Source organism: Eulemur rufifrons, chromosome 7, assembly GCF_041146395.1.
Source record: "Eulemur rufifrons isolate Redbay chromosome 7, OSU_ERuf_1, whole genome shotgun sequence".
In the NCBI taxonomy this organism is placed as follows: domain Eukaryota; kingdom Metazoa; phylum Chordata; class Mammalia; order Primates; family Lemuridae; genus Eulemur; species Eulemur rufifrons.
The window spans coordinates 275000514-275020860 of NC_090989.1; the positions used below are offsets into that span (position 1 = coordinate 275000514).

The 20347-nt window shown below is 46.8% G+C and overlaps 2 protein-coding genes across 2 annotated transcripts; both read left to right on the forward strand.

The window, feature by feature from the left end:
- The first annotated feature begins 496 nt into the window (after positions 1 to 496).
- On the forward strand, positions 497 to 1459 carry OR5C1 (olfactory receptor family 5 subfamily C member 1). The gene has a single exon (XM_069474643.1). It carries the CDS (start codon positions 497 to 499, stop codon positions 1457 to 1459), a length of 963 nt encoding a protein of 320 aa, XP_069330744.1.
- A 5885-nt stretch (positions 1460 to 7344) lies between these two features.
- On the forward strand, positions 7345 to 8295 carry OR1K1 (olfactory receptor family 1 subfamily K member 1). Its single transcript, XM_069474644.1, has one exon. The coding sequence runs from the start codon at positions 7345 to 7347 to the stop codon at positions 8293 to 8295; it is 951 nt and encodes a 316-aa protein (XP_069330745.1).
- Positions 8296 to 20347: the final 12052 nt, after the last annotated feature.

Genomic DNA, 20347 nt, shown 5'->3' on the forward strand with positions numbered 1-20347 from the left:
CTACAGGCATGTGCCACCATGCCCGGCTAATTTTTTCTATATATATTTTAGTTGTCCATATAGTTTCTTTCTATTTTTAGTAGAGACGGGGTCTCGCTCTTGCTCAGGCTGGTCTCGAACTCCTGACCTTGAGCGATCCACCCGCCTCGGCCTCCCAGAGTGCTAGGATTACAGGCGTGAGCCACTGCGCCCGGCCTAACAAAATCTTTATTGAACACCAGCTACGTGCCAGGCAGTATTCTCAGTACTATGGATACAAAAGTGAGTAAGACAGACAAGACCCTCAAGAATATTAAATTGCAGCGACTTCTCAGAGTTGAAAACAAAGGTTTTGAGAGGTTGTGTGGCTTGTCCAAGGTCACACAGCAATTTTGTTGCACAGTTCGGCTGAAGCCCAAGTCCACCTGTCTCCTGACGTGTGTTTTCCTCCATGACGATCATGACCTTTCTCTTGTCTCCCTCTGGCTCTGCCTCTCTTTGGTCTCTGTTCAGCAGGATGAATCCAGAAAACCTCACCGGGGCCTGGGAGGCACCTGCTGAGTTCATTCTCTTGGGCATCACAGATCGCTGGGACCTGCGTGTGACCCTCTTCCTGATCTTCCTGCCCATCTACCTGGTGAGCCTGCTGGGCAACGTGGGCATGGTGCTGCTGATCTATGTGGATGCCCGGCTCCACTCGCCTATGTACTTCTTCCTGGCCAACCTCTCCCTGCTGGATGCCTGCTATTCCTCAGCCATCAGCCCGAAGATGCTAGTGGACCTGCTGCTGCCCTGTGCCACCATCCCTTACGCAGCCTGTGCCCTGCAGATGTTTGTCTTTGCAGGGCTGGCTGACGCCGAGTGTTGTCTGTTGGCAGCCATGGCCTACGACCGCTACGTAGCTGTAGGAAACCCGCTTCTCTATACAACAGCCATGTCCCGGCGTCTGTGCCTGGCCTTGCTGGGGGCATCAGGCCTGGGTGGAGCAGTAAGCGCCTTTGTCCACACAGCCTTCACCTTCCGCCTGAGCTTCTGCCACTCCCAGGAGATCAATAGCTTCTTCTGCGACATCCCTCCACTGCTGGCCATCTCGTGCAATGACACCAGTCTCAACGAACTCCTCCTCTTTGCTGTCTGTGGCTTCATCCAGACAGCCACCATGCTGGCTATTGCTGTGTCTTATGGCTTCATTGCTGGGGCTGTGATCCACATGCGCTCAACTGAGGGCCACCGACGAGCAGCCTCTACCTGTGACTCCCACCTCATGGCTGTGGCCATGCTATATGGGACACTCATTTTCATGTACTTGCGTCCCAGCTCCAGCTATGCCCTGGACACTGACAAGATGGCCTCTGTGTTCTACACCCTTGTCATCCCGGCTCTCAACCCGCTCATCTACAGCCTCCGCAACAAGGAAGTCAAGGAGGCCCTCAGGCGGACCTGGAGTCGATTCTGCCGCCCAGAGCAGGGACACCAGTGACTGGTCCAGGGAGGCTGGTTAGGTCTGACTATGAAGACATGGGAAGGACACTCTTTATGGCTCCTGTCACTGTGGGTAAAGACAGATGTACCTCTGGCTCAGATGTCTCTTGTCATTGTTTAAGGGATGATGGGGATGGGGAAGAAAAGCATACAGCAGGGAGGCAGGAACTTGGGGGTAAACTAGGGCTACACCTAGAGCCAGACCCAACTGGGTTAGTGTTACTGCTGACCTGCCTTAGGTTCCTCAACATTCAAAGCATAAATGCTCCTCCATGTTACAAGAAGGAACACAGGTTTATTTACCACCTGTGCTTATAAGAGGCTGATCCCCAGAAACGCCAAGTGATAACTCTGTTGGTTCCAAGTTTTCCTAGATTCTTGTCCCTGCAAGGTTCTTTATGGCCAGTGAGTCGGCTTCCCCTGGCCTCAGGAGAGCATCCTCAGAACCCACTCATACCAGAGAATGGGACCGAATCCAATGAGGCGAACATCCCTCCCTTGTGGCCTGTGGATTCTATCTCCCAGGGAAATGGCTCAAACCAGAACACACACAAGCTGTTTTCTAAAATATCAACAATTGGGTTTGGATTTGGCCAAGGTTAGACTAGTCCAGCATATAATAGAAGTTAGGAAAGGGTCAGAATTGTGGTTATGGCTGGAATAGGGTTAGGATTAGGGTTCAGGATATGGCTAAGAGTAGGGTTAGGATTAGAGTAAGTTAGGGTTAGGTAGAATTAAGACACAATCAGGCAAATTTGAGATTTGATTTAAATGATGTAAATTTTATGATTTGGATTGTTTTTTAGTAGTAGTAGATTTGGATAAACTTGAATCTTGTTAGAAATATTTTAGGGTTAGTGTTAGAGTGCAGGACTAAATAAGATTGATGTTCAGGTTTCATTTGTACTGCTAAATTAAACTGGAGTTAGAGTTTAGTTCATATTAAATGTAAGTTGGAGTGTGGGGAATATTTGTGGTAAGTTTAAGTCACAGTCTTGTTATTATTACAGTTAAGCTAGGATAAATGAGAGTTACATATAAGAATATTTTAGGTATCAAATTGACATGTTTTGGGTCACTTTAAGACTTAGTTGAGATTATGGATAATGGTTACTGTTTCTTAAAGCTTAAGGGTAGCTGTTGGTGCCTGGTGGATTTAAGTTAAGTTTCATTCAGAGTTATGAGCATGCTTGGATAGCATGTGGTTAAGTAGGGTTAATATCAAGATGGCCTTCTGTTAAGATCACAGCCTCCAGAGGCAGAGTTGGGATTAGGAGACGGAATGCCATAACCCTGACCTCTTGGGCAATGCTAACTGCAGTGCCCCAAGCCTTGGATCATGGTGGACCCCCTCAGACCCAGTGCTCTTGGGACCTTCATCTACCCATAGTTCACAATTTTGACAGATTTCTCTGGTCTCCATGACTCCTTTACACATGGGCAAGGTCCGAGGCACTGTGTTCTGCCTGGGAAGCCCGTGCATGCAGGAGCAGGCAGGAGTGGACCCTGGGAGTCACAGGCAGGAGCTTCCAAGAAGAGGTGGAGCATGGCCAGAGCAAACGTCAGCCCTGCCCCATCCCTCTGGAGTTCGCCGGATTATGGCTGAGGTGAGGCCAAGGGTGGGAAAGGTGTGGGACTCAAACAATGCTTCTCAGAGGCTCCGCATGGAGACTCTTCCCAGAGCCCCAGACAGGGGCTAGCCTCACCCTTCCACACTCCCCCTTCAGACAGAAATCAGCCACCTGGCACTTAGACTTCAAAAAACTGAAGGCTTCAGCCTGGCTGCCTGGGAAGGTGATGCCCCTTGTCACCAGGACCAGGACGCTCTGTCTTAGCAACCGTGGCCTTCCTGGAGGTCCCAAGCTAATGGAGAGAATAATGTGGATAAGACCATTTCCTTAAATCTTAGAGAACTTTGTAGGTTTTCTGATGGAGTAACCATCTTGTCCTGGTTTGCCCAGAACTGTCCCAGTTTTAAAACTCCAAATCTCATATCCCAAGATCTCCCTCAGTCCTAGGCAAATCAAGATGGTTGGTCACCCTATTTCCTAATGAACCAGCATTCTGAGAGCAGAGGTATAATACAATATCCCAAACTGAGCACATTTGACAAAGGCTTAAACAGATTAAAACCCCTTCTCCTATCACAAGGTTTGATCATCCTTTCCCACTTCCCCAACTCCTCTTTCCTTTATCACCATAACAACTCAGATGTCACGACAAACATTGGAGGCTTTATTGGAAGAGTTGGTAGCTGTAGAACTCCAAGTGTAAGGTTTGTCCCCAATTCAATGATGTTTAAACTCAAAGAGCTCCTTTTCCCTTTTTGTTGGTTCTTGGGCTCTCGTGACATGCAGTACCCACCATGATCAGGACATGGCCCCTTCTGTCACCTTAGCCCTACAGGATGTCCATGGGTCCTCCCATGTGTTTAGCATCCATGGAGCGGCCAGATGTAATAATTACACAAATCCTAGGAATCAACTAGAGGAAACAGGAAGTTGCAGGCTACTAAATGGGGGCCTACTTGAGAGATAAGAAAACAAACAAGAGTGAAGAGGGAGGGATTGGAAGACAGTGACAGAGCCCAACACAGAGAATAAAGGAAGAGAAACAGTCAGACCCCTACTCCTACAGTGAGATGCTCAGTAGAACTTGCCCAATTCTGAGAAAGTATTTCCCTTCAACACCACTTACTAGGATAGGTAGAGAGGACAGGAGCAGGTTTGGGGTGAGGAAGACTGGGGCACTCATTGCACAAAATAAGTTGCGCCCTGCAACATGGGTGGAAATTGCGGGGAAGGGGCATTTCCCCTTGTGAGTGGCAAGTGTACATAAAGGCGTGGAAGTGAAATAAGCATGTGCAGAAGACTCTAAGGAGACTAACGTAACTGGCTAGAGAGTGGTGTATTGGGAACGAAGTAGGAGGAAGTTTGAAGATTGAGAATTTGGGAATGAGAAGGAAAACTCATGGCTCAGATATTAGGTAGGGAACTTGGACTTTGTTCAACAGACAATAGGGAATCATTGAAAATTCATATATTCAAAATCATTCTTTGTGGTTATCCCAGCACTGTGTTGGGCAAAGCCATTCCCACCTGGAATGCTACACATAGGCTCAACCCCTCATACCACAATACATACACAGAAACACATACCCCCTTAATACAGACCCAATCTCCTATCAGAAATATTCATTGCCAAAGAAACGCTCTCATAGGTCTGGCCACCCACAGACACAGATGCAGCTGCACACTCAGACACACATCCGAGCTCATGGACACGTACAGTTGCACAGGGACACAGTCACTCTCACGAACACAGCATACTGCCACAGTCACCAGAGACACAATCCCTCCCCCACTCCTGCACTTCCTACAGCTGAGGAGGAAGGTTGTCCCCAGAAACTAAAGCTGTAAACCCTGGGTTCCTCAGTCATTCTGTTTCGGGCCCAGAGGTCAGCCTGACCCTTCCATCTGGTCTTCACAAGGCATGGACAGAGGAGCAGCAGCTTTGCCATGCACAGGGCTCCTAAATGTCCCCCGAGTTGGAGGCAGAACCAACCACCCCTCCTCCATCAAATTGGGCCCTCGAGAGGAAGGGTAACAAGCCCCAGAGCTGAGCTGCCTCGTGCCCCAGGGATGAAGGCCAGGGGAGAGGGGGGTGTTCCCTCTGGGGAGAGGCTAAGGTGCTCCCAAGCCCCTAAACCCCATAAATATGGCCAGTCATTCCCTCCTCAGACCCCTCGGTAACAACCCACTCCTGGCCCCTGCTGTGGTTCCCTCCTACAATGTGCAGATGCCAGAGGATACACCTGGGGACAAAGGGCCAGGCTGCAGAGTGTACAGATCTGTCTTCCTGGGTGTGACTGTGTGCATGAGTCATACATGTGAGTATGAGAGCATGTGCTGTTTGTGAGGCTGTAATTGTGCATTACTGTTACTGCATGATGGTGTCATTGTGGCGGGTAGCAGCAGCGTGTATGTGGATGTGCTCCTCTCAGGTGGCACATCTCTGCTGTGATCCATCACGAGCCTACGTGAGTGAAGCCATGTACATGAAGATGTGAGGCTGTGCACAAAGATGTGATTGCATGATCAATGAGGGGATTGGGTGTGACTGGGTGTGCCTGAACGGGCACCAGGTAGAGTGCTCACACAGAGCAGGTGGTCAATGAATGTGCATGATGGGTCACATTAGTGGTGCATGGTACCATGTGCCTCCATGCACGGGAGGATGTGAATGATTGTCACGCTCCGGCCTCAGTGCTATGTCATGCTTGCATTTCTCCCTTCATTTATGGGTGTGATCTGGGTCTTTGGATCTTGTGATTATGCTTGTCTGCTCACTTGGGTGTGAGTGCATGTATGCATTTCTGCATATGATTGTTCCTATGTATTTGCAGAGACCAGCTTCAGTCTGACATGTCTGCATGCCTGCATGTGTGTGTTTGTGAGTACCTCTAAAAGTTTCTGAAAACAGCTCAGGTTACTTGAATGTTTATTGGGAACAATTTAGACACAGATCAGAGCAGGTCCAGTTCCCAAAAGCAATTATATAAATAGGCTTCCCCTCCACCCTACCCAATCACCTGATCCTCTTCCCCTCTTGGAAAGTGGGACATGATTGGGAGTTTGAGAAAAGATGCTCTACAGGGAGTCAAATCCACAAGATTCTTCTTAACCAATGGAGGAAGAAAGGAAGACGGTAGGATAGTGAAGCCTGTCATTTGATTTTTAGTTTTCTTTTTTACTAGAGAAGGACATGGAAAGAAATTAGGAGGCCATCCCCTCCAGAGGCAGTGTCACCATAGTCTTCAGCAAACCTGCACCCTAAAATCCCTCTCCTTTAAAGACCACTTCTTAGAGAACTTTCTGAGATTTCTGCATTGAGATTTAGATAGGAAAAAACGGAAGCATCAAAACCAAGTTGCCCCTGTCCTTAAGCATTAAGTTTCTACGCCTCAACAGACACACCTGACTGTTAGCACAAGTTTCTCACAAAGGGATGTGCATCTGCTTAGTGCTCAGTGAGTGTCTGATTTCACGGAGGAAAGTTTTCTGGAGATATGGGGAGTCATCCAGATTCTTCTGTTCTTTTTTTTTTTTTTTTTACAAGTCTGAAAATATCTTTATTCTTTCCTCACACTTGATCAATATTTTGGCTTAGTATAGAATTATAAGTTCAAAATCATTTTTCTTCAGAATTTGAAGATATTGCTCGACTGTTTTCTACCATCTTCTGTTGATGATGAACATTTGATGGCGGTCTGATTATCTGAACATCACTAGTTCATTGCACCCCGTGCCCTTGGGAGGAATTGGATTTTTCTCTTTGTCACCAATGTTCTAAAATTTCACTATTTGTGTCTAGGTGTTGTGGGCTCATATTCATTTTAATATAAACATATATGCTCTTCAGATTTGGATTTTTTTTCCAGTATTTCTTTGTTATGTCTCTGTCCTCTATCTTGGTTTTGTTTGGGGCTTTATTCCACTCTTTCTTTTCTGAAGTAAATGTCCAATGGTCAGGTCTTTCATATTTTCCTCCTTTCCTAGTCTATATACTGGTGATATCTTTTGTTCTATTTTTGCTTAAGATCACAAAGTATCAAAGTTGGAAGTGGCCTTGAAGATCACCTTGTTCAATTCTCATATTTTACAGTTGGGAGTCTAAGGCCCAGAGAGAGGAAGGTTTGGGGAAGTGAAATGACTTGCCCAGTTACCTGTACGGAGCCAGAGCTATCCGACTCCATACCCATGATTTTTCTCATAGCCAGGAAGCCTTGAGCAATGTAGCCCCTCACCTTTGCCCTTAGAAGTTGGGAAGATGATCCTCAATAAAAGGAGCCCCTGAGGTTCGAGGTGAACAGCCAGCCAGGTGATGGATGCTGCCAATGAGTCTTCAGAGGGAGCCCCATTCGTCCTACTGGGACTGACAACAAGACCTGGGCAGCGGTGGCCTCTCTTTGTGCTATTCTTGGTCTTGTATGTGACAGGCATCCTGGGCAATGGACTCATCGTGGCTGCCATCCAGGCCAGTCCAGCCCTTCATGCACCCATGTACTTCCTGCTGGCCCATTTGTCCTTTGCTGACCTCTGCTTCACCTCTGTCACTGTGCCCAAAATGTTGGCCAACTTGCTGTCCCATGACCGCTCCATCTCCCTTGCTGGCTGCCTGACCCAAATGTACTTCTTCTTTGCCTTAGGGGTAACTGATAGCTGTCTCCTGGCCGCCATGGCCTATGACCGCTATGTGGCCATCAGGTATCCCCTCCACTATGCCACGAGGATGTCCCGGGCCATGTGCATGGCCCTGGTGGGGACAGCATGGCTGGTGTCCCATGTCCACTCCCTCCTGCATATCCTGCTCATGGCCCGATTATCCTTCTGTGCCTCCCACCAAGTGCCTCACTTCTTCTGTGACCACCAGCCTCTCTTAAGGCTCTCATGTTCTGACACCCGCCACATCCAGCTGCTCATCTTCACCGAGGGCGCCGCGGTGGTGGTCACTCCCTTCCTGCTCATCCTTACCTCCTATGGGGCCATCGCAGCTGCTGTGCTCCGCCTGCCCTCAGCCTCTGGGAGGCTCCGGGCTGTGTCTACCTGTGCCTCCCACCTGGCTGTCGTGGGCCTCTTCTATGGGACAGTCATCGCAGTCTACTTCCAGCCCACGTCCCAATACAAGGCAGAGCAGGGCTGTGTAGCCACTGTCATGTACACTGTAGTCACACCGATGCTGAATCCCATCATCTACAGCCTCCGGAATCGCGACGTGCAGGGGGCACTCCGAGCCCTTTTCACTGGGCAGAGGGTCTCAGCTAGTGACTCCTGAGGGCCAGACCCCACCAAGGACAGACTGCATCACCCACACTGACAACCATGAATGTGACCATCTCTCCTCTGTTATTCCCCAAAATCAATAATAGCCATCATTTTCTGAGCACTTACCATGAAACAGATCATCGTCTGATCTCACTGTATTCCCATAGCAACTAGGGAAGCAGAAATCATGAACCAGTTTTATATACAAGGAAACTGGGTCTCAAAGACAAGAAGTGACTTTCTCAAGTTCACACAATTCTTACCTGGACCGTTTCTGCCACATTACACGCTCTTCTCACGGTCACCCCTAGGCATTTAGAAAGCATTCGATCATTTTCTAGGGACTGAGGCCCATCTGGGAGGGTGTGCCCTCCCCAGGACTTGCTTTGTGTGCATGAGCACTTTATTCTCGGTCATATCACCATGTGTTCTCAAGTAAGTTGACCTCTCAACTGGGACAGGAATAGAAGTTCACATACTCACGTGTGAAGGGCGGGCCCCTCCTCGTGAGCACAGTCTGGCACACAAGAGGCGCTCTGCACCTCTGAGTGGAATAAATGGCTGTATTTTCATGTTAACGGGCAATTAGAAGAGTACATTTTTCTTATTCTTTGTTCTTGTACTTGTTTGCTATGTTGTCACCTGTTCTACCTCACCTGGCATTCTGTGGAAGGAGTGTGTCCCAGCCGTGCACGGTAACAAACATATAAATCAAGCAAAGCCAGGAAGAAAGGAGGGGGCATATGGAGGAGGCATTGAACAAGTCTTTCTCACATGCCAGCACTTCACTCATTTATACCCACAAAAAGCTCAGGTATTCTTATTGCCACTTTATGAATGAGGAAACCGAGGCTCCAAGTTGATGACCTGGGCAGTGTAAGAGCCAGAGCTGGCCCTCACACTGCGGGTCACTCAGGCGTGTTTTACCGGGACCCATAGAATCCAGGCCCCAGTTTTTGGCATCTGAGAGGAAGAACTTGCAGGAAGAAGTCTCAGACAGGGCAGGTGCACTGTCTCGGGTGAGGACGTGTTTGAGGATCTGAAAGGCCCTCACAGTGTGCCTGAGTTTTTACCAAACAAGTCTGTGAGGCAGAAGCTTTTATGTCCATGTTTCTCCAAGAAATCCACATCCACTCTCCAACCCCCTGATCCTACCTCACTCCCACCCCACCCCACCCCACCCCAGGAGGGGAGGAGAGATGCAGCCATCCTGGAGCCGGGCTAGCCACGGACGGGCCTTTCCGGATCCCACAGTCGGTCTGCCACTGCCTGTCCCAGAACTGCTGTACTGTGCTGTTCAGATCAAAAAGGATCTTAAAGGTCTTTAGACTGGTAGCGTTAGCAAAAAATAAAAAATAAACCATTTTTACCTAGAAACACAATATATAAAACAGGAAGGAATAAAAAGCAACGCAAGGCAGGTGAGGGTCAAAGGCCTGGAACCCATCTTTCCAACCTTCCAGTGCTTCTCCCCACCCCCAACTTGAGGGGTTGCTGATCTAACCCAACCCTCTCATTTGATAAATTGGGAAACTGAGGCCCAGAGTGGTTAAGGGACCTGCCCAAGATCACACAGCATCCGTGGCAATCTTCAGGCCTCCTTGCTCGGCCCACCAGTGCCCCACAGCTCGGCCCTGCCCTGACATGTGGGCCATCCCGCTCTCCCTCCTCCCAGCCTATACCCAGGTCATCTGTTCATGCTGTGATGCCAGATCATTGCTTCTCTATTGACAGCTTGTCCCCTGCCCCACAACCCACTTCCTCCCTCTGCCTTCTCTAAAACTTCAAAAACATACTGGTCCTGAAACCATCAGCCTGTGCTGGGACACACCTGAGCTATCGGTCCTGCCCTATGGCAGAGTCATCTGCTGACCATTGGGGACCTGGCCTGAGTTGTCTCTGTCCCCAGAACCCAGCACAGAGAACATGCTTTTGGTGTGCTGTTGCCTTGTCTGTCCTGTGATCACCTTCCAGGAAAGTCGGCTGCTTCAGCAAGGGGGGAGGGGCACGGTAGGGTCGGGGTTGCCAGTGTTCCCTTCTTCTAGGACCAGTCCTGCCCCAGTCGTCCTGCTCAGCTGACAGCCCTAAAAATGGGGCTGCATCACTGGAGGGGCAACTACCTCTTGCTGGTCCCCACTGCCCATGTCGTAGCTTTTGCCCTTGGCCTCTGACCTCCAGCTTGCTCTCTCTGCCTCAGCGTGGTCAGTGCTTTCTGTAGGGATGACCATGGCCACAATCACAAGTGCTTCCAGGCCTCACAATGGCCCAGTGCCAAAGCCCCATTTTGAATGTCAGGCAACTGAGGCTCAGAGAAGTGAGAAGGCCTGTCCTGTTCATTCTACGAGCCAATTTAAGTCCCAGTTCCCCTGATTCTTAGAATCACGCTCTTCCCACTACACCATAAACCATCATTCGGTTCAAGTTAATAAATATTTACTGGCCACCTGCTCTGTGCCGTGCCCTGGGCTGGACGCTTGATCTATTTCCAGACCCCACCAGGACAGACAAGGGAACGGTGGACATGCAAACAGCCCCAGTCACCAGGCCTGTGACCCCTGGGCCACCTCCCCACCAACCCTAACTAGATCCGACCTCTTGTCTAGCCCTAGAAGATGAATTGACATGGGGACAAGAGGATGAATCCTTCCCCTACCCCCAGGAAGGCCACTAAAGGATTCATAAATCTAATGAAGAATTTTTCCCTAGATCTTTTTCACATTAAATATAAAGAGACTGATTTTTAACAACTTAAGCAAAACAAACATATACAAATGACTGATGCCCTTCCTAGCAGTCCACTTGGAAGAGCTTAGACTTATTCCAGTGAGACTGGAAAGGATTTTGCAGCCCCTCTTCAAAGGTCTTTGAGCCACATGAGGAATTTTGCCTCTTCTCACCTGCCACATTCCCTGAGTTTGTCCTCAAAATGACTTATGGCCATTTCAGAGTCAATCCAGCTCGCCCTATTGGCATCGATATTTTCAACCCTTCAGTGTATTCAAAATGATGGGTAACACTATGAAGCACCTCATCCAGAACAAATAAATAATTGCATTTCAAGAGAAGAATTTCAGAGTCTGCCTCTACAGCCTCGTTTCCAATGTAATCTTTGTGCATTATAAAGTAAGGCAGCCTTCCTTTCAGAGGTATAGCAATTGGAGAGATTTCAGTAGTGAAAGAAGCTCAGATCATAAATGGCAAATTGATTACTCCTTCTAAGGGTACACAGAAAATTTCCATAACCTAAGTCTTCTTTCATGCAAGGGCTTCTACAGGGAAAATGCAGCCATTAGAGAGGCCAAATAAAAACATAAATACTCTTTCCTCGTGCAGAAATGACTGCTTTAAAATCCTAGAAATGGATCAATAGCCCAAGAAGCTGACAAGCAGGCAGTTTAACTCAGTCTGAGCCATTGGTGCTTTCTCCAACCCACCCTACTACCCACATCTCTCCTGTCCTGTTTCCTCCACTCCCTTTATCCTGCCTGCCTGTCCTGTTTTCTCTTTTTTGTTGCCTGTCTTCCTGCTTCCTTCCCTTTTTTCTCTCTTCTCTCTCTCTCTCTCTCTCTCTCTCATGTCCTTGCTGGGTACCAGCCCCCATACTAGGTTCTAGGACCACAAACAAAGTCCTTGCCCACACATGCAGGGCAGCAACACAGGTCGTGCCCAAAGCCAGACAAGAGGCACAAAGCTCCACAGAGGAAGTAATGACTGCAGATTAGGAGGGAAGGGAGGGTTGAGGAACATTCAGGCGGGAGTGTGGTAGGGCACACTAGTGGCTCTAGTTCCTCACCCATTGCTGGATCCATGCCCTTGGCCAGATAACAGTGCTCTCCAACCATGACTCTGGGCTCAGCCACGCAACTCGCTTTGGCCGATGGACTATTGGGGGCATGACACAGGCGGAGACACTTGAAAAGTATCTGGGATGTTGTGCTTGTTCACTTGTGTTTCTTTCATTGCCACGAGAAGGACGTATCTACCAAGCCCACTGGTCCCAAGAGGAGGATGAGAGACGCACAGGGCAGGGCTGCCTCAGCCAAGGTGACCCAAGCAGAGCCCCCAGCTGCCCTGCAGGTGCAAGAGCAAGCCCAGCCAAGCTTAGCCAAGCCCCGGCTGTCCCACTGACATGTGAGTGATAATAAATGATTCATGTTTTATTTTTTTTTTGAGACAGAGTGTCGCTTTGTTGCCCTGGCTAGAGTGAGTGCCATGGCGTCAGCCTAGCTCACAGCAACCTCAAACTCCTGGGCTTAAGCAATCCTACTGCCTCAGCCTCTCGAGTAGCTGGGACTACAGGCATGCGCCACCATGCCCGGCTAATTTTTTCTATATATATTTTAGTTGGCCAGATAATTTCTTTCTATTTTTAGTAGAGATGCGTCTCGCTCTTGCTCAGGCTGGTCTCAAACTCCTGACCTTGAGCGATCTACCCACCTCGGCCTCCCAGAGTGCTAGGATTACAGGCGTGAGCCACCGCGCCCAGCCTGATTCATGTTTTAGACCACTGAGTACTGGGGTGCTTTGTTACACAGTAATAGCAAACTGATGCCGCTCCTAGAACTATTTCTGATATTTGCCTTTTTCTCCAATGTAGCCTGTCCTGACCCCTTCGATGTCCCGAGGACTGATCCATTAACATATACTTGCTTTCTCTGTTTGCTTTGGGGTATTTATATTATTGTTCTGAGCTTCCAGCCTATGCCAATCTATCAGGATTTCTTGAGGGTATAAGCCATGTTTTTCAGTTGGCCTGGGAACTTCTGGAAGTTAGAGTCTCATCTCTCCTTTTCAGATCTCATGATCAAATCCATTTTCTCATTGTAGAGACTGTTTCCTATCTTGGTTGCCTTCTTTGGAGACTTTGTAATCATGCTCACACCCAGATTCAACCTACACTGGAACATTTTCAGCTCTTCAAATCAAAATCGGCAAAGGCGGTGGCTGCTGGAAGGTAACATGAGCAAAACTAATCAACTAACCCTTTGCTTGGCAAGGAGCCAGACCTCACACGCACACGGACACCACCTCCTACCCCTTCCTCTCTCCACAAGGACCACAGAGTAACTGGCAGGTGGGGAGACCATGACCAAGACCATTACCACACATGTGAAATCAAGTAACCACAGACCTCAGAAACCACAATGACGTGGTAGGAAGTTAACTCAACATAGGCCAGATTTGGTGTCAGCGGCTTTGCATTCCTTGTACCATTTAAGACTCATAAAAATCCGCTGTGGCACACATTATTATCCCCATTTTACAGATGAGGTAACTGCAGCTCAGTGAAGTAACCTGCCCAAGGCTTCAAGCTAGAAAGTGGCAGAATGAACATTCGAGCACAGGTTTGTGCCTGGGCAGAAATGAGGGATAGCAAAAGCCCTCCCCTCACCCCATACTTATTCTAGACCCACTTACCATGCCTCAGAATCACTTAAAATGCTCCTGTCAAATTCATATTCTATGCATCACCCCAAAATGTTCAGAATCAGTACATCTGGGGTGAGGGCTGGGATTGCATTTTGAATAAGCACCTTAGGCGATTTTGGTGCAGGTGGTCTGCAAGCCACACGTAGAGAATCTCTGACCTAAATCGTGTCAAAGCCAGACAACTCAAGATTGCCAAAAGGGAGATAGCATTCTTGCCTTTGGGATGTCTGAGCTGGCTTGGAATTGTTCAGAGGTGACACAAAGGCTTTAAGAAATATATGACTCTGGAAAAGATGGACAATAAGTTATCATGAACGTTGGGGAGAAGAGGCTCTGTGACTCTTACCAACTCTCCTTTGAGATAAGTTTGAGGTGTCATATTTCTCTCTTCTCTCTTGAATTTATAGAAATTACTAGGAACTCATGTCTGAATCAGCTTGGGCTGCTATAACAAAGTGCCATAGACTGGGTGGCTTAAAGAACAGACATCTCTCACAGTTCCACAGACTGGAAGATCAAGATCAAGGTGCTGGCAGATTTGGTTCGTGGCAAGGGCCCACTTCCTGGTTTGTAGGCTTCTTCCTGTACCCTCACATGGTGGAGAGAAGCAGCTCTGGTGTTTCTGCCTCTTCTTTTAAGGGCACTAACCCCATCACGGGGGCTCCACCTTCATGACCTCACCTAAACCTAATTACCCCCAAAGGCCTCAACTCCTAATGCCACCACATTGGGCTTCAACATATGAATTTTGGAGGAGACACAACAATCACTTCATAACAACCAGCTTGATCTTTTTGCCATTAGCTCGTGATGTTCAGGGGGCCATGGCATGTAAGGGAAAGGGTCCTAGTCCTTAACCACCTCTGAGTTCCCTTGTCTGTTCTCCCAACCCTCTATATATGGCCCCCTGGAAGGGTCTTCCTCACATTCTCTAAGGACTGCCTGTTTCTGAGTCTCTTCCTCTCTCCTCCTCCTCCCACCAACCACCTCCCACACACACCAGACTGAGAATTCTTTCAGGCCAGAGAATGTGTCTGATTTCTCTTTTGCCTCCAAATACTCAGCACAGGGCATGGCCCAGAGTGGGACATGTGTATTGAAATGTGTGTTGAAATTAGGCAATGGGCTAAGGCAGGAAGGGCTGGGTGGGTTGGAGATGCTTCCAGGCAGATAGAGAATCCTTTGGAGTAATAAGATGATGACAGAAACCTGAGGCATTTGGAGAGGGAGAGCCACATGGAAGACAAGGCCACAAACTAGGAGAGTTACATTCCCTGATCACCAACTGTATCCATCTGCTCAGCTGCCATAACAAAGTACCATGGACTGGGTAACAATAGAAATGTCTTTTTTCAGTTCTGGAGGACAGAGGTCTCGGACCATGGTGTCAACGGGGTTTGCTTCTGGTGAGGGCTCTCTTCCTGACTTGTTGATGGCTGCCTTCCAGGTGTACGTGGCCTTTGTGTGCATACGGAAAGAGAGCAAGCTCTGAAAAGTAGAACTACTGTTTGATCCAGCAATCCCATTACTGGGCATCTACCCAAAGGAAAAAAAAGACATTCTATAAAAAACACATCTTCACTCGAATGATTATAGCAGCACAATTCATAATTGCAAAGATGTGGAAACAACCCAAGTGCCCATGAATACATGAGTGGATTAATAAAACGTGGTATATGTATACCAGGGAGTTCTACTCAGCCACAAAAAACAATGGTGATCTAGCACCTCTTGTATTATCCTGGATAGAGCTGGAGCCCATTCTACTAAGTAAAGTATCACAAGAATGGAAAAACAAGCACCAAATGTACTCACCATCAAATTGGTATTAACTGAGCAACACTCATGTGCACATATAGTAGTAACATTCATCGGGTGTTGGGCAGATGGGAGGAGGGAAGAGGGGATGGATATATACACACCTAATGGGTGCAGTGTTCATCGTCTGGGGGATGGACATGCTTGAAGCTCTGACTCAGGTGGGGCAAAGGCAATATATGTAACCTAACATTTGTATCCCCGTAATATGCTGAAATAAAAAGAGAGAGAGAGAGAGATAGCAAGCTCCGGTGTCTCCCCCCCTCCCCCTCTCCCGCCCTGCTTTATAAGGACACCAGTCCTGTTGGATTAGGGCCCCGCCCTCACAACCTCATTTAACCTTAATTATGTCCTTAATGGCCCTATCTCCAAGTACAGTCACATTGGGGGTCTGGGCTTTCATATATGAATTTGGAGGGCACACAGTTCAGTCCATAACACCTACTATGGGGCAGGCGCCTTTCATCTCTTTCCAATATCCTTTTTGGGTAAATATTACTATTGCCTGTTCATAGGTAAGGCTTCCAAGGCAGTAGTAAGATCCTGAGTTCTGAGCCCAGAGTTCCTATGTTTAAGTTCTGACTTTACTATTTACTAGCTGGTTGACCTTGGGCAAATTGCTAAACTAAAAATGGGATGGTTGTGAGAATTATCTACATATAAAGTGCTTAGAACGATGACCTGTCACATAGTAAGTCTCAAAATATTTCAGTCACTCTCCCTATGAGAGGTTGGGGAGACAGATGCAATAAGTCACTGGGGATAAGGATTAAGGAGTTGAAACAAACATTGTGTTCTTAACTAAGGAGCTACATCCCCCCGAGTCACCTGCCTCGAAGCATCTTGGGACTAGCAGCTGCCCACTGCCTTCCTCTTCTCTTCCTCCACCTGCATCTCTCTCCCCCTTGGCTGACCATACTCTGAAAGTCTAGTGTTATGTATGTTATTAATACATCAAATAACTTTTTATTTGCTTTGTTACTCATTTATTTAAAGTGTGTGGATTTAATGCATTGTTGTTCTCATCCCTGAAAAATTCTCTAACATTATTCTTATGTGGTGCCACGTATCACACTCAGGCCCCAAATTCGTAGTCTGTGGAACCCTGTACTTAACAGCAACAAAACTATCCATTCCTTCTTCTCTGCTGCCGCCCCGTGGCCATACCAGGTTACAACTAATAATCCTACATGCTTTGGCAAGGTTGGGGATTTAACTTAATCTTGTTACCTGGTTCTCAGTAAGGATAGGTAGCTTCTGATTAAAGATATGTAACACTTATGGAAACAGGATATAGCAGATGGCCTTCTGCCCTATTGTGGTGAATTCCAGCCTACTTATTTTGCCTGGGGGATTTTCCCCACTTAAGTGGCATACGCTTACTTATGCCAGAGCAGATCGGACATCAGAGATGACAGGACATAGTCCTGGCCCCCAAGGACTTCATAGTCCGGTGTGTAAATAAATACAATTCAACTTTGGCAACCACACATGCTGAAGACAGGGTTCCTTAAGGGAAAAGGAGGCAGAGGCATTCAAATCACTAGGACTTTCACATCTCAAACTTTAAATGCTTCGTTAAAGGAAATTAAAATGATAGCATGATGACAACAATAGATAATTTAGTGAGATGTTTCTGTGTGTTAAGCAAAATGCTACATGCCTTATGGGTATGAACTCACTGACCTCTCATCCCAACTACTGTTATCCCCGGTACAAATGGGAAAATGAAGGCACAGCTAGTACTGGCCGGATCCAGGCTTCAAACCCTCAGACCTTTTCTTAACCGATGTCATGATAACCTGTGGGAACACATGTGATGGTATAACTGCTTCTCTCGGAGGAGACAGCAAAGACTAAGGATCCAGAGAGGATGTGAGATTTCAGCTGAGTTTTGAAGGATAAATAGTGTTTCTTTGAATGGTCTAGCGGGAATTAGGGTCTTAAAGCCCCTTTTTAATATATGGGATCAGGGTTTGTAGGGGATGGATAGTAAAACAAAAACAAACAAAAAACAGATGACATCTATGAAATGTTTGCTAGGTGCCACACCAAGCTAAGAACTTTAGCTCATTGAACCTTTGAGAAAGCCCACAAAATAGTTACTATGATTAACCTCATTTGGGAGACCAAAGCTCAGAGGGACTAAGAAGGTTACCCAGTTATCTACAGTCAAAATTATTGGATTATTAAGTATGAAATATCTGATTTCCTTAAACACTAAGCTTGACAGTTGATATCTCTGACATTTCACTTTGACACTTCTTATTTTATTTATATTATGAAGGTACATCTGCATTCTTTCAAACACATGATTTGGCTTCTGATTATCTTTCAAATTTTTTTTTTAGAGCAATTTTTGTGAAACCACGGAAAAGTCAAAAATTTGTGTTATTTTCAAATACGAGTTCTGTAGTGGAACCAATGCTGCACATACAGCTCAAAATATCAAGAAGTGTTTGGGAAGGATGTGGATAATGAATGCACAGTATGCTGATGGTTTGAGAAGTTCCATTCTGGTGCTTTTAATCTTGAAAATGAGCCCTGTGGGTGACCTAAGGCCAAGGTGCATAATAATGAGCTGAAAGTGGTAGTGGGAGCGAATCCATCTCAATCCATGCATGAATTAGCAGCAAGGTTTGACGTTACTATTCCAACAATATTGGACCATTTGAAACAAATCATCAAGGTAAAGAAGCTGGATAGATGGGTACTGCATGAATTAAACAAGCATCAGAAGAGAAATCATCGTAAAGCTTGCCTTTCTTTGCTGTCACGACATAAAGGCAAACCATTTCTACACCACATTGTTACATGTGATGAAAAATGGATTCCTTTTGGCAATCACAAGCATTCAGCAAAATGGCTGGATAAAGATGAAGTGCCCAAACAACGTCCAAAATCAAATATTCATCAAAAAAAAGCTACTGGTGTTTGTTTGGTGGTCCAGTGCTGGTATTATCCACTACAGCTTCATGAAACCTGGTCAGTCGATTACGGCAGATGTCTACTGCAACCAACTGGATGCAATGATGAGGATGCTTGCAATGAAGCAGCCAAGCCTGGTCAACAGAGATAGGTCATGTGAACACCTTAGTGTTGATCAGTTAGTACCAATTTGATAGTGAGTACATGTGGTACGTGATTTTCCATCCTTGTGATACCTCACTTCGAAGGATGGGCTCAATCCCTATCCAGGATAATATAAGAGGTGTCAGTTCACCATTGTTTTTTGTAGTTGAGTAGTATTCCATGGTATTCACATGGTAAATACTCATTGGGTGCCGGTCAGGTAGGGAGGATGGGGGGGTAAACCCACAACTAATGGAAGCAGAGTGCACTGTATGGGGGAAGGACATGCTTGTAGCCCTGGCCTGGGTGAGGCAAACGCATTATACGTAACCAAAATGTTTGCACCCCCATAATATCCTGAATTTGAAAAAAAATAGAGACAGGCCAATCCTCTTGCAAGATCACATGTCAATCACATGGCACACAAACAACGCTGCTCAACTACAGAGGCTGGACTTGGAAACTCTCTGTCTTCCACTATATTCACTAGAACTTGCACCAACTGACTACCACTTCTTCCAGGTTTTGGACCACTTCTTGCAAGGAAAAAGACAGTTGTCCCAGACGCTTTTAAAGCCCACAGCAGAAGGGTGCATGTGGCCAGGCAGCCAAGCTTCCAGGTGGTCAGGCACAATGGACTCAACTGCCAACCCAGCCACCTGAATGAATTAATGAATGGATAAAAAGCCACTGATACGAGAAACAAGAACAAAGGCAAGGGGAGTGTACTAGTTTAAATGACATTAAAGTGACAAAAATGCAATATATGTGAGTTTGAGTGGATCCTGAATTTTTTAAAAAGATTATTAAAGAAATTTTGGCAACATACAGGGAAAATTGAATATGATCTGTATTTCAGATATTGTTGAATTACTGTTTATTTTCTTGAGTGTGATAATGGTATTGTGGTTACAAAGAGTCGTGACCCTTTTCTTAGGAGATATAGTTAAGTATTTAGGAGTGAAGTCAAGATGTCCACAACCTACATACAAATGGTTCCACAAACAACAGATACGGCAAATGTAGCAAAAAACTATCAGTGAAGCCAAGTGAAGGATATACAGGTGACTAACTGTAATATTCTTCTCATTTTCCTGTAGGTTTTAAGGTTTTCAAAATAAAAGGTAGATTTTCAAAAATTCATTGATTGATAAAATGTGAGTCCAAATGGTTTTAAGAGATCCTCTAATTCAACCCCTCATTTTACAAATGAGGAAACTGAGACCAGGGAGAGGAAGAGACTTGCGTGAGGGCACTCTGCTGGTTACCAAGAGAGCTAGAGGCTGGGCGTGGTGGCTCATGCCTGTAATTCTAGCACTCTGGGAGGCCGAGGTTGGGGGATTGCTTGAGCTCTGGAGTTCAAGACCAGCATGAGCAAGAGGAAACCGCATCTCTACTCAAAATAGAAAATTAGCTGGGCGTGGTGGCATGCTCCTATAGTCCCAGCTACTTGGGAGGCTGAGGCAGGAGGATCGCTTGAGCCTGGGAGTTTGAGGTTGCAATGAGGCCACTACACTCTATCCAGGGGGGGAGACAGAGGGAGACTCTGTCTCAAAAAAAAAAAAAAAAAAAAAAAAAGAGAGAGTGAGTGCGCACACCCTAGAGTCATTAACTTGTAGCAGGATGTAGTAGTAGGTGGCAGTGTGTGGGGGAAGGAGAGAGACTTTGGAAAGGTCTCTCCGGAGTCATGGTAGGAAGGGGGTACCTTAGCAGGAGCAGAGCATGTTGTAGGTCACAGCCAC